Source organism: Podarcis erhardii (assembly GCF_964252035.2).
Source record: "Podarcis erhardii genome assembly, chromosome: 7".
Classification (NCBI taxonomy): Eukaryota; Metazoa; Chordata; class Lepidosauria; order Squamata; family Lacertidae; genus Podarcis; species Podarcis erhardii.
This window is the reverse complement of record NC_138511.1, coordinates 7,366,681-7,380,928: the sequence shown is the minus strand read 5'-3', so window position 1 is coordinate 7,380,928 and position 14,248 is coordinate 7,366,681. Positions and strand designations below refer to the sequence as shown.

At 42.9% G+C, this 14,248-nt stretch overlaps 1 protein-coding gene across 7 annotated transcripts in view; it reads right to left on the bottom strand.

The window, feature by feature from the left end:
• The window catches only part of SLC23A2 (solute carrier family 23 member 2), a 79,515-nt gene extending 69,937 nt beyond the window's left edge, over positions 1 to 9,578 (bottom strand). For 2 of the 7 annotated variants that reach the window (XM_081868452.1, XM_081868453.1), the window contains exons 1-2: positions 9,282 to 9,577; positions 5,264 to 5,319 (exon numbers count right to left, since the gene is read on the bottom strand). Coding sequence is in view for 1 of the 7 variants with exons in the window: in XM_081868463.1 (XP_081724589.1) it covers positions 5,264 to 5,293 (30 nt within the window). In the remaining 6 variants the exon portion in view is untranslated. Of the gene's footprint in view, positions 1 to 3,431; positions 3,454 to 4,469; positions 4,623 to 5,263; positions 5,320 to 9,281 lie in introns of those variants that run through there. The other 5 variants (XM_081868458.1, XM_081868454.1, XM_081868456.1 and 2 more) reach the window with 4 other exon arrangements.
• Between the last annotated feature and the right edge of the window lie 4,670 nt (positions 9,579 to 14,248).

The window sequence follows — 14,248 nt, the reverse complement described above, 5'->3', positions numbered from 1 at the left end:
ACAGCAAAATTAGGGTAAACAGCTATGAATCTTTTTAATAAAATTTGTTACTGACATGAGGATTTAGAAAAAAGGCTAATAAATGATTAATAAATTTAAGCTTTGATCCTGTACCAGTTTGCCTGGAAGTAAGCCCCACTGAAATGAATGTGAATTCTTCTGACTACACTGCTAATGTTTTAGTAAACATGTCAAGTTTGTTATAAGAATTTCAGTGATGTACTCTGTCAGTGAATTAGAGTGGCCCAATTCTTAACTAATACTGAACCAAACCACCACTACACATGAATGTGCAAGCATGCAGGTGCTCAAGAGGTAAACTGGTAGCCACTTCCTTTCCCCCGATCCTCTTGCTAGCCACACTACCAGGAGCTAAGTCATGTTTGCCTTAGCATTACATCCCAACCCAGGCTCCAGAGAAACCAGGCTCACTCCACAGAAACCATGAGCTGCAGCCAAAGTTGTCCTTGGCTTACTGCTTCTGCTTTGCTTGCAGTGAGACAACTCATAACCCCGACCCATGCACCCAGGGGGTGGGTCAGAATCCAGACATAATGCATAGCCAACCTCTGGCTTAGCTTAAGGTAGTGCAGGAGGACCAGGAGAGGGAGTGGAGCACCAGAGAGGGAGCACTAGTTTTCCTCCAAGTAGTCACACATTAATGCATTCATGCCCAGCCATGGTTTGGCTTAGCGTGGCATGCAAACTATCCCAGTGCATCCTCTTATGTATAAAACACACCCTGTTTACTTGCACAGCGGCTCTTCTTCACATCACACTGTTAATATAAAGTTGCCCGGGGTGGTGGAGCATCCTACAAGGTAGCACTCTATTTGTGGAGCGCCCTTCCTCTATAAGTACATTCAGTGCTGACACCACATCATTTTTGGCAACAAGTAAAGACATATCTGTTCTCTTAGGCTTTTTAGGTGTTCAATGACTGGTTGTTTTAGTCTTTGCTGTTAAGCAGTTTGCAGTTATTTCGTTTGCCATTGTTTCTAACAATGTTTTGTTGGTTTCACTAACTTTTTTGTAATCACTACTTTATGTCGAACCCCACCCTGGTACTGTACTGATGAAGAAGGCTGGGTTATGAAAGCATTGAAAGAAAGAAATTTGTCTGATGCTTCCCACAGTTACAGGGAGAAGTTAGTTATCCCCCTCTTTGAGGAGACCCACCATCTGTAGTGCCTCCAACAGTGATTTTCTGTCCATTCAACAAATTACTAGCTGTCACAACAGTGTTCAGAAAAAAAAACAATTCCAACTATAATTAGTACAACAGATGCATTGTTCCAAGCCTTAAAAAGTTATTGAATGATCGGTGAAAGTCAGAGTAATTCAATATAAAAAAGCAAACAGGCAAAGAGCTATCTTCTAAAAATAAAATTATGGTGCCGACATTGTATATGATCATAACATTTACACTTAAAGCTAAATATACGTTTATTAATAGAGGGGGTTACAAATGAAGGACCTTTAACACAAGTTTCAAGCACCACATTGGGAGCCAGGCCAGCAGTTGTCTACACCAAGCTTAGCTGAAGCTTAACCAACAGAAATATGGTGCAAAAAGCCATTACGTAGCTGTAGCAAGTGGTTTAGAACCATGAGAGCCAATGTTGGCAGAAAGCACTCACTACCCAAAACCCATCTGACAGACCCACATAGCTGGGTTTCCACCAAATCTGAATGCCTTCTGAAGCTTCTTGTCCTTTCCACACTCAGTGTCCTTTCCATATCTCACATAACCTTAACAAAGCCTTTCCTGAACCATCCAAGCTTCTCCATTGCCACGACACTCCCCAACTCAATTTTGTTCCAATACCTGACTAGTCCCCATCATGATAATCTATTGTAGATTAGAAGCCTCCGAGCAGGAATAATTGTCACTTAGGCACTTTATACAACACCTGGCATATTAAATCAGCATTCAGAAGCAGTAAAGGTACTGATGAGGCCACAATCCACATGAACAATCAAAAACATGTCCCATAATCCTGTGAGAACTAACTAACATGCTGAAACAGAAAGAGTTACCTTCATACAGAGAGCTTCTTAAGAACATTTTTGGCAGATCCCACAGAAACCCTTACTAAGCATCCTCCACATAGTCTGATCCAGTGGGCTCTTGTACAACTTTTGTTCAACTTTAGCTATAGCTGTAGTAATATCTCATTTCCCCCCCCCCCCAGACCAAATATGGCTTCACCTATCTATAAGGCATTGGCTTTGTGCTTTACATTCTTTCTTGAAACAGCAGCAGTAACGTAGATGTATCCGGTCTGAAAACTTTTCCTACAGTCCTGATTCTGTAGCATGGAGGTTTGACAAGGAACACAATACATTTTTGAACGCAGGTCAGAGGCACTGAGCCATTAAAGAATGATTATGCAAGCTGGTCCTTGGATGAAGGATAACAGCTTGCTTACCAAAAAACAACAACAACAACACACACACACACATGTTATTTTCTTATTATACAACTTGGACAGAGGCCTGATGTCTTTTTGCTAAAATACGCTTGTCATGAAATACTTAACAGGGCAAATGAAGGAATTTCAGCTTCAGTAAGTTCAGACAGAGGTGGCAACCAGCATTAGACCAAGTGGGGCAGCAGATTTTGGGTATCACTGAGGGCAGCGGTGGGCAGGGATACAGTCCAACCTACTTAGATGTTTTGCTGAACAAAAGCTAATATGAATTCACAACAAGAATTCTACTGTCTCCTTGCTCATTTCAACAAGGCTTATACAGGCAACCTTTCTAAGGGAGGATATCCTAATGTTAAGTAGGTAGGGTGCCATTTGGATTTTTTTAACTCAGGCACAAAAATGTCTTGTGCTAGCAGAGGCTGTCAATTTCCATATCGTTTTTTGGCTATTAATTACTGCCACAGCTGGAATTCTTCACATTGGGTTTAGCAGCCTGCCTGCTCATGAGACAAGGAGGAAGCATATCAGTAGAAGTATACTACTGCATGACATTTTATTTGCCAAAGCACTAGGCATGGCAGTGACGTTAACACATATTTTATTCCAAAACACGTGAGGAAGAACTTTATGAGCTACAAACTTCTGACAGACATCAAAAATATTTTAAAGTGCTTCTCTGTGCTCAAATGTTACAATATCTGTGTTTATGCTTCTGAGTATATTCAAGTTTTTCAGCAGAGAAACAATGAGAGTAGAGCAAAGCAAGAATAACTAATCAATGTACTGTAAATCTCTCTTTGGCAGAATCAAGCTAGGGTGATTTATAACCAAGCTAGGGTAATTTATAACTATCTGTTCTTCAACCAAACTGCATTCTAATCAAATTGCCTACAAATTGCTTATAACAAACCTATCCTACTGCTATTAGAAAGTCTGGAGCTACAGTACAGATTATTTAATGAAAGTATGTTGCCCAAACTATTAAGAATTTCTCACATGTATAATGCTTGAACTCCAGTAGCCTGCCAATACTAGATCTCGCATAGTGACACTTATGTGCTTTCAGCCACAAATCCTAAGCTCTTTATACATCAGTAAAGCAACAAGTATTCTAGCAACAACTGAAAAGCAAACATTTCAGCTGTCATCTGAAAAACAGTTAAATGATTTGAAGCACACCGTCTTTCCTGCAAAGGTTATCCATTCCATAGACCGACACATAACATTTTTCTCCACATTTATCTTCACCAAGACAGCTGGATGCAACCCTATATAGGTAAGGGGTTTTTTTAATGTTTAACATTTTATTATGTTCTTATATACGTTGGAAGCCATCCAGAGTGGCTGGGGCAACACAGTCAGATGGAGATAGGTAGCCGTGTTGGTCTGCCATGGTCAAAACAAAATAAAAAAATTCCTTCCAGTAGCACCTTAAAGACCAACTGAGTTAGTTCTAGGTATGAGCTTTCGTGTGCATGCACACTGTGTATCTGAAGAAGTGTGCATGCACACGAAAGCTCATACCTAGAACTAACTCAGTTGGTCTTTAAGGTGCTACTGGAAGGAATTTTTTTATTTTGTTTTGACAGTCAGATGGGTCAGGTATAAATAATAAAAGTATTATTATTATTGACTAGGAGGTCCCTAGGAGGAGGGTATGCAGTTATACATGTTAACTCCTGCTATATATTATCTGCATGAATCTTAAGAAATTAGTGACTCCAGCTGGAATAAACTACTTTCAGTTAGATACCCCATCCTCATTGGTTACTAATAGGTTTAGATGACTGATCACATTCAGTTGGTGGATCAAAGACAGAGAACTAATCACCAAGCTATCAGAGAAGCAATAGCTTTCACGTGACACTGAAGGTTGTATCTAATCATTACAACAACCTTCAACGAGAAGACAGGTTGAACAAATGCCAAGGGGAAAAATAAATGCCAGATAAATTCTTTTAAAAATGGTAATAATCTTTATTAGATTTATCAGAACCCACCAGTGAGCTGCAGAAGCCAAGCATAGTGACTCACCAAGTTTCCAGAAATGGATATTGGGGGGAGGAGAGGCAATTAGCATCAGGTATTGTTTGAAGGTCGGTTGGTTTAATTTATAACATTTTAATTTAATCCTTTCCCCAGGGTAGCATACATTGCCCCTCACACTATCTGATTCTCACAAGACCCCTGTATAGAAGACAAGGAAAACGTTGATTGGCCCAAGGTCATCCAGGGAGCTCCATGGCTGAGTGAGACCTTGAATCTCCCTGGTCTGACACTGTCACCACATTAACAATACATTTTCTAAAAGTAAAGTAAGTCCACAACTTATGTGGGAGTTACCTCCCAGGATTTCAGGCAGCAGTCTTTCCCAGCCCTACCACTGAGCTACGCCCCCTTTTATAGAGGGGCACGACATCTCTCCTGGTAATAAACATTCGAATCTATGATGCTCAGAACAAGAATGTGAACCAGTAGATTTCATTTGGAGGTGGGCATGTTACTGAAGCAGAGACTTGGGAGGCAAGACTGGCTGCTGCAGATCTATTTAGAAAGGTGGTGCAACACAAGAGAAATTTTTGGTCAGCTGTGCAAACCTCAAGCTTTCAAAGAATTGGTGAATAGCCCGATTTCTGTTATTTTGAAGAGAATAAAAGTCCTCGTTCCTCTACAAATTGCGGGAAAAGTATTTTCCTAAGACTTTTATCAAAACCAAATATAATCCTTCTGGTCAAAACATATTCCTCTTTACATCCCATTCCAGCTTTGAAGTCAGCAACAGAACACGGAATGCAGCTTTATTTTTCCATCTTTAATCATTTCCCTACCTTTCTCGACATCATGCAGGACATTCCCATTTGTTAATATCCTCTTCCTGCAGTTTCTGAGTAAAACAAAAAAATATGTTTTAACTTAATGAACAGCTTTTCATAACAGCTTCTTTAACAAACACTATTATTCGCCAAGCACTTTCATGAGGAAGACTGCCTTCACTTAAGAATAAAATCCCAACATCTGTCAACTGTTTGTACATTACTTGTGCAAAGTCTGGCCATCCATGCATTATTCACATTTTCAAAATGCCCACACACAAGCCTACAAAAATGCAGCGGTGTACATATTCCCCTTGAGTGCTTTGCATTCTATCCTGCCCTGTCCCTGACATCTTTTGCAATACCTACAACACTCCCTAGCATTGCTTACTAGATCGTTTTCATATGACCATCTTCTTGTGATATCCATTGTAACTGATGGGTATTTTGGGGTTTGCTATGTTATATTGTTTTGATTGATTGATTGTATTTGTGGTATCTTTCTTTTGTATTAATATGTTGTTAACCGCTTTGGAGACCTTTGGGCCAAAAAGCAATACTGTATATAAATAAAACACAACACAACTTATACTGTCTCAGCCACCCTTGGCATGCAGAGAAGCAGCTACTGTGTTTAAGTTGTTACACAGCTGAGATGCTATTAGCATTACATTTCCCATTTCCCTATGTGTGTCCACTTAAGACACTGAGAACTGTCAAGCACCTCCTGCATCTTTGACCTGTGGTACATCCACAGGCAATAGCAGAAGAGAACTTACTGCACCAAAACTGCATCCTGCTCTTACAGTTAATTGCTCAGCCACTATTATTTTAGGCAGAGCGGACTTTTCTAACTGCCTACATAACCAAACAGGTCAATAGTTTTCAATTACACTGCTGATATTTGATCATACAGAGGATCCCTATGTCACCTAATTATAACAGCTTGCATATAGCTTCATGAAGAATCTGTGAAAATCAAACACTGAGCTTCTATAAAGTTGGAGGGAAGCAGTTTAGTATTCTGTAGAGGAGCGAAGTGATATTTCTAGTTAATCCTCACTGATTTCAAGCATGGTTACTTGGAAACAAGTTTGTCTGAAATCAATGAGATCTACTTCCAATATTTACTGGCATTGTGGGCTGTAGAGCAAGAGTTATAACATAAGACATTACTATACAGTGGAAAATAACAATTCGGGAGAGGGGACTATAATCCTAATATTTTATACTGTGCTTTGTTATCTACTGCGCCCCACCCCCACCCCGCAATTCACCAGGCATTACGCTCTGCTAGCAAGAATACATGCTAAGGTGTGACCTATATTTGTTCTTAAAAGTTAATCAGGTATTAAGATGGTGCATCTAAACCTGTTTACTAGTATAAATTACAGATAAAAACAAAAATTCCAAGCACCATTCATTTCTGCCCTCCAATCTAGTTTCTTGTTCATTCCTTTTGTTTACAGTCTATTAAACAAACATCAATGGTTGTTCCAGGATAGCTTTTGTTCCTAGCATCAGACCATCAAAGAATTAAGATTTCACACTAACCTTCCTATCAACTATGATCTTTAACAACTACCTTTAAAAAAACATCCAAGGGTGAAAACTCTTCTTTTGGTATAGATTGCTTCCAATGCTGCTGGAGTGCAAGATCCAGTCAACAAGGGCAATTGTGTAGATAAGCAAACTGCTTGGACTACATGACATGGTAGGATTCTATACATTAATTGTCTGATGTTCTCTCAATTCCTAGTCAGTAGAGGGCTGCAAATGGCCAATCTATTATTTGCTCTGACACCTCTTCCCAGTGTCACTCACTTCTTGCACCACCTCCCCAAAATGCACAAATCTAAATAGTCAGTCCACACCCACACTCAGTATTTGTCCAGCATTTCCAGTCCTGCAGAGTCTCCAACTTTCCAGTTAAACAAGGACTAAAATGAGGGTTAAAAACTGTCCAGCAACAGAGCACTCATTGACCCAGAATCCTTGAGAGACAATGCAATCAATTCTGACAAGGAAAATCAATTATTTCAGTCATTCAAAGCAAATTCATTGATTAATCCTTTGCTTTTCAAGAGGGAACTGGGCATTCAAAGAAAATAGATAGAATAGCCAGAATAGGAGCAGATCAAGGTTGTGTTCCAAGCTTATCTTTGAAGGGCAGTGGAATACCTATGTCAGTTTCAAAATGAAGGGATGAAAAGTGAGCGTGCATATACTGCTTTGGTAGAATATACTATCTTTTAAGAATACAGTACGTGTATGGATTCAGCAACATTAGTAGGTATCAGCTACGTCATTCAGTTTTAGAGAATACATTTTATCTATAAGCTGGGGAGAGGCTTGAATGTTGCTGCTCAGTGAAAGAGAGAAGAGTTAATTCCTTGTCCTCCAATATTTTAATATACAATAAATGCTTCCTAGTTTGAAAGGCAGGCAGTTTATGAGTTAAAGTTACAGAAACACACTATACCTGCATCAATTTTAAATTAGTCCCAACCAGACAGGGAATGTAGTCTATCACTGCAGGTGAATTAACCTAAATTCTTCACCTGGTTTATAAGCCTTATATGTCTGCCACCCATTTTGTTTCCAAAAAAGATGGACATACAAGTGAAAGGGAGAGGTTACACCCAGGAGTGCGTTAGGGAGAAAGCATTCATTTTTAATCAGATGGATGATTCTCGCTGGCACCAACCCATTTCAATCCTCTTATCCTTTTCCAACAGCCAACTTGAAGGCAAAAACCCTGCAGTAATTAGCTAGATGTTCGCTCTGGTATCACACAGAGAATGGCTAGAATGCTATTATTAATGTACCAACAAGAAGGGAGCAAAATGAGGCTAATATCTGCTGTAGTAACAAGGCATTATCAGGGAGACAGAGACAGACAGAGAAACAGAAGTGATGGAATGAATATAACATACGATAACAAGGCTTTTGTAGTTACAGCTACGGAGGCAACAAACTGGGTTAACATAAAAAGAAACAGAAAGATACTTCAAGTGCCCATAAGTGGAGGAAACTGGTTGCTACAAGTAGAAAGCCAGAACTCAAATCAGCTGTGGGGGGTGGGAAGAAAAGAGAACCAGGGGGCCACTCACCTCAGAAAAGATGCGAAAAGGGGCAAAGGATATGATGGCAAATGCTATAGCTTGGCATGGAGGAAAAAATATGTGTATCTAGGCTGCAACCATCAGGGTCTAGTGGGGGGGAGAGGAACGGCAGGATTCCTATAGGCAGAAGATGCCAAGGTGGAAAGAAGGGGCAACTGAGGGACCTCATTTGTGTGAACGCGCACATGGGAATCAATGACTCCAGGCGCATTGTAAAGAAGAGTTCGCGGAAGGGTGTGACAGCTGTGCATGTTGCAACTATTAACATTGCACAAAACAGTGTACAGTACAAAGGTTAGTATGGATTGTTCGGGGGGGGGGCAGAGAAAAAGGGGGGTTGCAATAACTGCGCCTTATAAACCAGGAGATGCAACGAGTAGAAACAAAGCGAAGTCGTGAACTACTGATCCAGGTAGCCAAAAGAAAAAGAGGTGTAAATTCCGAATATTTAGAAGGGAAGGGCGTAAGAGGTGAACAAAATGGGCTATATTGGGGGGTGGGGAGGTAGGCAGATGCAAAAGGACGTGGGCGCGGGACCCACCTTTTTGGATCGGGGGGGGTCGTTATTCTGGGGCAAAGCGATGCTTGGAGAGGCCGGTCAAGGGGGGGGGGGTCCCGAGTGGCGTGTGGACACCTGGATAACGGGGTGTAAGGATAACGGGGCGGCTTTGGGCCTGACAGGGCGAGAAGAAACCAGCGATCCTGGAAAGAAACGAAACGAGAAAGGGATGCTCTGGAAGGATGGCTAAGCCAAGGAGGGAGGGAGGGAGGGAAGGAGACCCAAAATAACCTGGATATTTGGGGGGGGCAGGCATCGGTGGGGGGGCCCGGACAGGTGGGCGTTAATGGAAGAACGGGGCAGCGCCCCCCCCTCCTTTCCCTATCCGAGCGACCTTCCCTCCCCTCACCTGCCATGGCTGGAAGCGGCTGGAAATGGCGGCGGCGGCGGCGGCTGAGGCGGGCTGGGGTGGCTGCGCTCCCTCGCAGCGCGGCGGAGACTGAGGGAGCGCGAGCGAGGGGACTTGGCGGCCGAGGCATGGAAGAGGAGCAGGAGGAGGCGGAGGAGCAGGAGGCGGAGGAGGTAGGACGCGAGGGCGGGCGGGCGGGCGGGCGAGCCAGCGAGGGCCGCCCCCTCCTCACAAGATGGCGCCTTCCGCCGCGGCCCCTCGGGCTGCGCGGAAAGAGCGCGGGCGGCGCCGGCCTTCCTTTCTCGCGTCTCTCCCCCCCCCTCTCGCCAGGGGTGATGGCGGCGGCGGCGGCGTCTCGGAAGCGGCGGCGGCTTTTTCTCCCACCGCGGCCCCTTCCGCGGCTTTGGAGGGAGGCGGCGGCGGCGGCAGCCCGGCAGGCCGGGGATGGAGCTAGCGCCGCCGCCGCCTTTGTTCTTCTCTGAGGAGGCTGCTGCGCTCGCTGTTGGTTTTCATAAACGGATTAATCCATATGCTGTTTGTGTATATCTCTCTCTATATTTCTATCTTATCGACATGAAACGGTAAAACCTATTTTCCATAAAATCCTCGGAGTGGAAGAAACGAACGAGTGGACATGCCTAGATTACCTATTCAGACATAAAAAATTTTTATTTTGTTTTGACCATGGCAGACCAACACGGCTACCTATCTGTAACTGGAACTATGGAAGGCACCACATTGAGCCGCATGAAATGGAAGTCCAAAATAAAAAGAAAAAAAAAAAAAAGGTATCTGAAGAAGTGTGCATGCACACGAAAGCTCATACCTAGAACTAACTCAGTTGGTCTTTAAGGTGCTACTGGAAGGAATTTTTTTATTTTGTTTTGACCATGGCAGACCAACACGGCTACCTATCTGTAACTATTCAGACAGGATATTATTATTATTATTATTATTATTAACTGAATTTATATGCCGCCTTATACCCGCAAGTCTACCCAAATACGTTAATTCGACCATATACTTATTTTTGCTATTCCCCCCCCCCTGCATTTTTATACAGAATATGTTAATATGTGTGTGTGAGAGGGAATTTATTATTGCTGCTGTTATTTCCCTCAGCCGACATCCAGCTCCGTCCTTTGAGGGGGCCGGTGGCTCAGCAGCAGTTTAACCCCCAAAGGAAACTTGGCCGACAAATAAGAAAAGGAGCCAATTGTTTTTATTTCCCCTTTTCCGTCCTCTCAGGGCGAGTTTCTTCTGAGTTGTGGGGACGGGCAGAAATGCAACAGGTTCAGCTCCCCACCCCACTCCGTGTGACCCCTGGCTACTCATGGTTCTGTTCTGGGTCTCAGGAGGACCCCTTGGCTTAGCCCCAGCACCCAGGTGCCTGCCAGCTCTTTGGGACTACAACTCCCATCAGCCCCTGAATCGTATAGGTCGGCTTGATGGGGCTGATGGGAACTGTAGTCCAAAACCCCTGGGAGTCCACCAGGTTGGGAATCACCAGTGCGCCTGCTGGTGGGCTTCCCACTGAGGCATCAGACTGGCCGCCGTGGGGTACAAGGTGTGCTTGTTTTTTTCCTGCCTGCCCCAAAGCTTTTTAGAGGTGGCCTACCTGAGTGGGGGTGAAAAAAGGGAGCACCTCCTGAAAAAAAAATATTCTGGGTTCATGGTAGAATCATAGAAACATAGAATCCTAGAGTTGGAAGAGACCACAAGGGCCATCGAGTCCAACCCCCTGCCAAGCAGGAAACACCATCAGAGCACTCCTGACATATGGTTGTCAAGCCTCTGCTTAAAGACCTCCAAAGAAGGAGACTCCACCACACTCCTTGGCAGCAAATTCCACTGCCGAACAGCTCTTACTGTCAGGAAGTTCTTCCTAATGTTTAGGTGGAATCTTCTTTCTTGAAGTTTGGAACCATTGCTCCGTGTCCGCTTCTCTGGAGCAGCAGAAAACAACCTTTCTCCCTCCTCTATGTGGCATCCTTTTATATATTTGAACATGGCTATCATATCACCCCTTAACCTCCTCTTTTCCAGGCTAAACATGCCCAGCTCCCTTAGCCGTTCCTCATAAGGCATCGTTTCCAGGCCTTTGACTATTTTGGTTGCCCTCCTCGGGACACGTTCCAGTTTGTCAGTGTCCTTCTTAAACTGTGGTGCCCAGAACTGGACACAGTACTCCAGGTGAGGTCTGACCAGAGCAGAATACAGTGGCACTATTACTTCCCTTGATCTAGATGCTATACTCCTATTGATGCAGCCCAGACTACTTATGGTTGGGTCTACAGTATATTGATTTTTTAATAAAAATTATAGGGCACGTTTTGCCTGGTATTATAGGAATTCTAAGGTCTCATATATATAAATCATATGTATGTATTTGTCTTGTAGATTTATGATCATAAGTATATAAACCACATGTCTGAAATGGCATAGGAGAACAATCCTGAAGCCATTTTGACTCTTCCAGCCACCTCAAAAATTCTCTGCAGTGAGGAAGGAAATGGGGAAACCTCCCCGTTGTCTCTTTGCTCACAAATCCTGTCTTGTGTATTGTGTATGAAAAGGGTGAGCCTGTGACCTGGATTCAGGAACTAAAAGTATTAACCATCACAAAAGGAATGGCCCAGGTGAAGCAATCAATCCTGCCAGACAGGATTTATGCTGTAGCCCGCCTCCTTCTGTGATGTATGTATGATGTTTTGGGGGTGGTTCTGGCTACAGGATGGGCAACTTCAAAAGTCTATAGAAGGGCTTGCGCACCATTATTCTGGGACTGGGTCCTTCCTGACTCCTGTGGTTGTGGGCGCCCTGTTGCAACAGTTAATAAAGATCAGGCTCGCTAACTGCCTCGCTTCTTAATACAGTGGACCCTCCGGATACAAGCTTAATTTGTTCTGGGGGTCCATACGTACCCCAAAAAGTCCGCATCTAGAGGCGCTGCTTCTGCGCCCACATGCGGCACGTTATAGCGCTTCTGCGCATGCATGCGCGGCAAAACCCAGAAGTATACACTTCCGGGTTTGCTGCGTTCGCAACCTGAAAGTTACGTTACTGAGGGTCCACTGTATTCTCTGGTTGGCCTCTGTTATTTTCTCCTACCAATAGAGAACCCACTTAAGGACTCTATACGGGCTCTTAGATACCCCATAGGGGACAGGGAGCAGTTTTTTTCTTATAACACTGGGAACCATGTGTATACTGCCTTGAGTTACATGATGGAAGAAATCCAGATACGTATAAATGTAATAAATAGTACTGAACAATACATGCCTAGGATCATGCTGTAAACCTCTTGAACATTTTTGGGGGGGAAGGGGAGAAATGGAGGAAACATAAATAGAAGAAATTTTTTTTAAAAAAAACAGGATGGAAAACAGGAAATGAGGAACAGGAGATAAAGAACTGGGTGCAAATTAATAAACACATAATAAGAAAAGAATTATGGAATATTAGTAGTAGTAGTAAACCAGTAAGCATGACCAAAAAGAGCCAATTCACCTGACTGTGCCATTTTAAAAACATTTATCAATTCTGTTTGTTTTCATTTCAAGTCTTTTGCAGGTTTAAAAGAAGGGAGAACATGAAATAATTAAAACAAAACAAATTCCTTCCAGTAGCACCTTAAAGACCAACTAAGTCAGTTCTTGGTATGAGCTTTCGTATGCATGCACGAAAGCTCATACCAAGAACTGACTTAGTTGGTCTTTAAGGTGCTACTGGAAGGAATTTGTTTTGTTTTGACTATGGCAGACCAACACGGCTACCTATCTGTAAATGAAATAATTAAAATTGCACAGAACAGAAAGAGTTCAAAGCATTTTCTTAATCAAATATTTCAATATGTATAGGGGGCACAAATGAAAATATCTATTTTACCAAGTCACAGATGCACACAGATAAATCACTGCACATGTCAAATCTCTGCCCCCTTAAGAAGATGAAATAGTACTGTATCACTAAGATGACAGATACAATTGAGACAAAAGCTGGCTGCTGTACTCTCTTTTCAAAAAAGTTTAGGTTGGGCACTGGGCATTTTGGGAGGGGAAACCTAAGGTGCATTCAGCTTCTCCTTGTATCTGGAATCTCTGCGCTCCCATGCATAGCTTCCAGGGGTATAGGATGGCAGTTCAACTCTCTCCTTTGGAGTGCTTTCATCTTGGAGTGCCTTTTTATCATGTCATTCGATCTCCGGAGGAAGTGTGTCCTTGGAGTTTAGCTCCAGTCTTCTTGTTGGTACATGTGAACTGACTGACCATTTCAGAACTGTTACCTGCATTAGTTGCAGGTCAGTGATAAGTGTCACATTTCAAACCACGTTGCTTTTTCTATTTAGAGGCTGATCTCTGCAAAAGAAACCATAGCATCTGGATCAGGCTTTGTCAAAAGAGCAGGTTGCTCTCTAGGTCAGTAACACAATCTCCAGCATTCTAGTTACAGGTAGGTAGCCATGTTGGTCTGCCGTAGTTGAAACAAAATAAAATAAAAAAATTCCTTCCAGTAGCACCTAAGAGACCAGCTAAGTTTGTTATTGGTATGAGCTTTCTGAGATATCTGAAGAAGTGTGCATGCACACAAAAGCTCATACCAGTAAACAAACTTAGTTGGTCTCTAAGGTGCTACAGGAAGGAATTTTTTTATTTTTTGTTTCAATCTCCAGCATGTTACAACATTCCACTTTGGCCTTCAAATCTTTGTTGATCTTTCAGTCATTGCAAATAATTTCTTGTTTGCCTAGAGCTTGACTGCTTTCCCGGTCCTGCTAGGAGAGTAGAGAGCTCTGAAAATCAGATAAAGAGAAAGGGAGTCTGATCTCCCTGAGGCACAGTGCTGCCTAGGGTATCCTGTGCTCATGGGATACATTAACACACTTCTCTGGGGCCCCTTCTTTCTGAAGGGGGTTATGCAAGCCCAGTTAAGTGGAGAAATGAATGGGGTTCCTACTGCCGGTGACA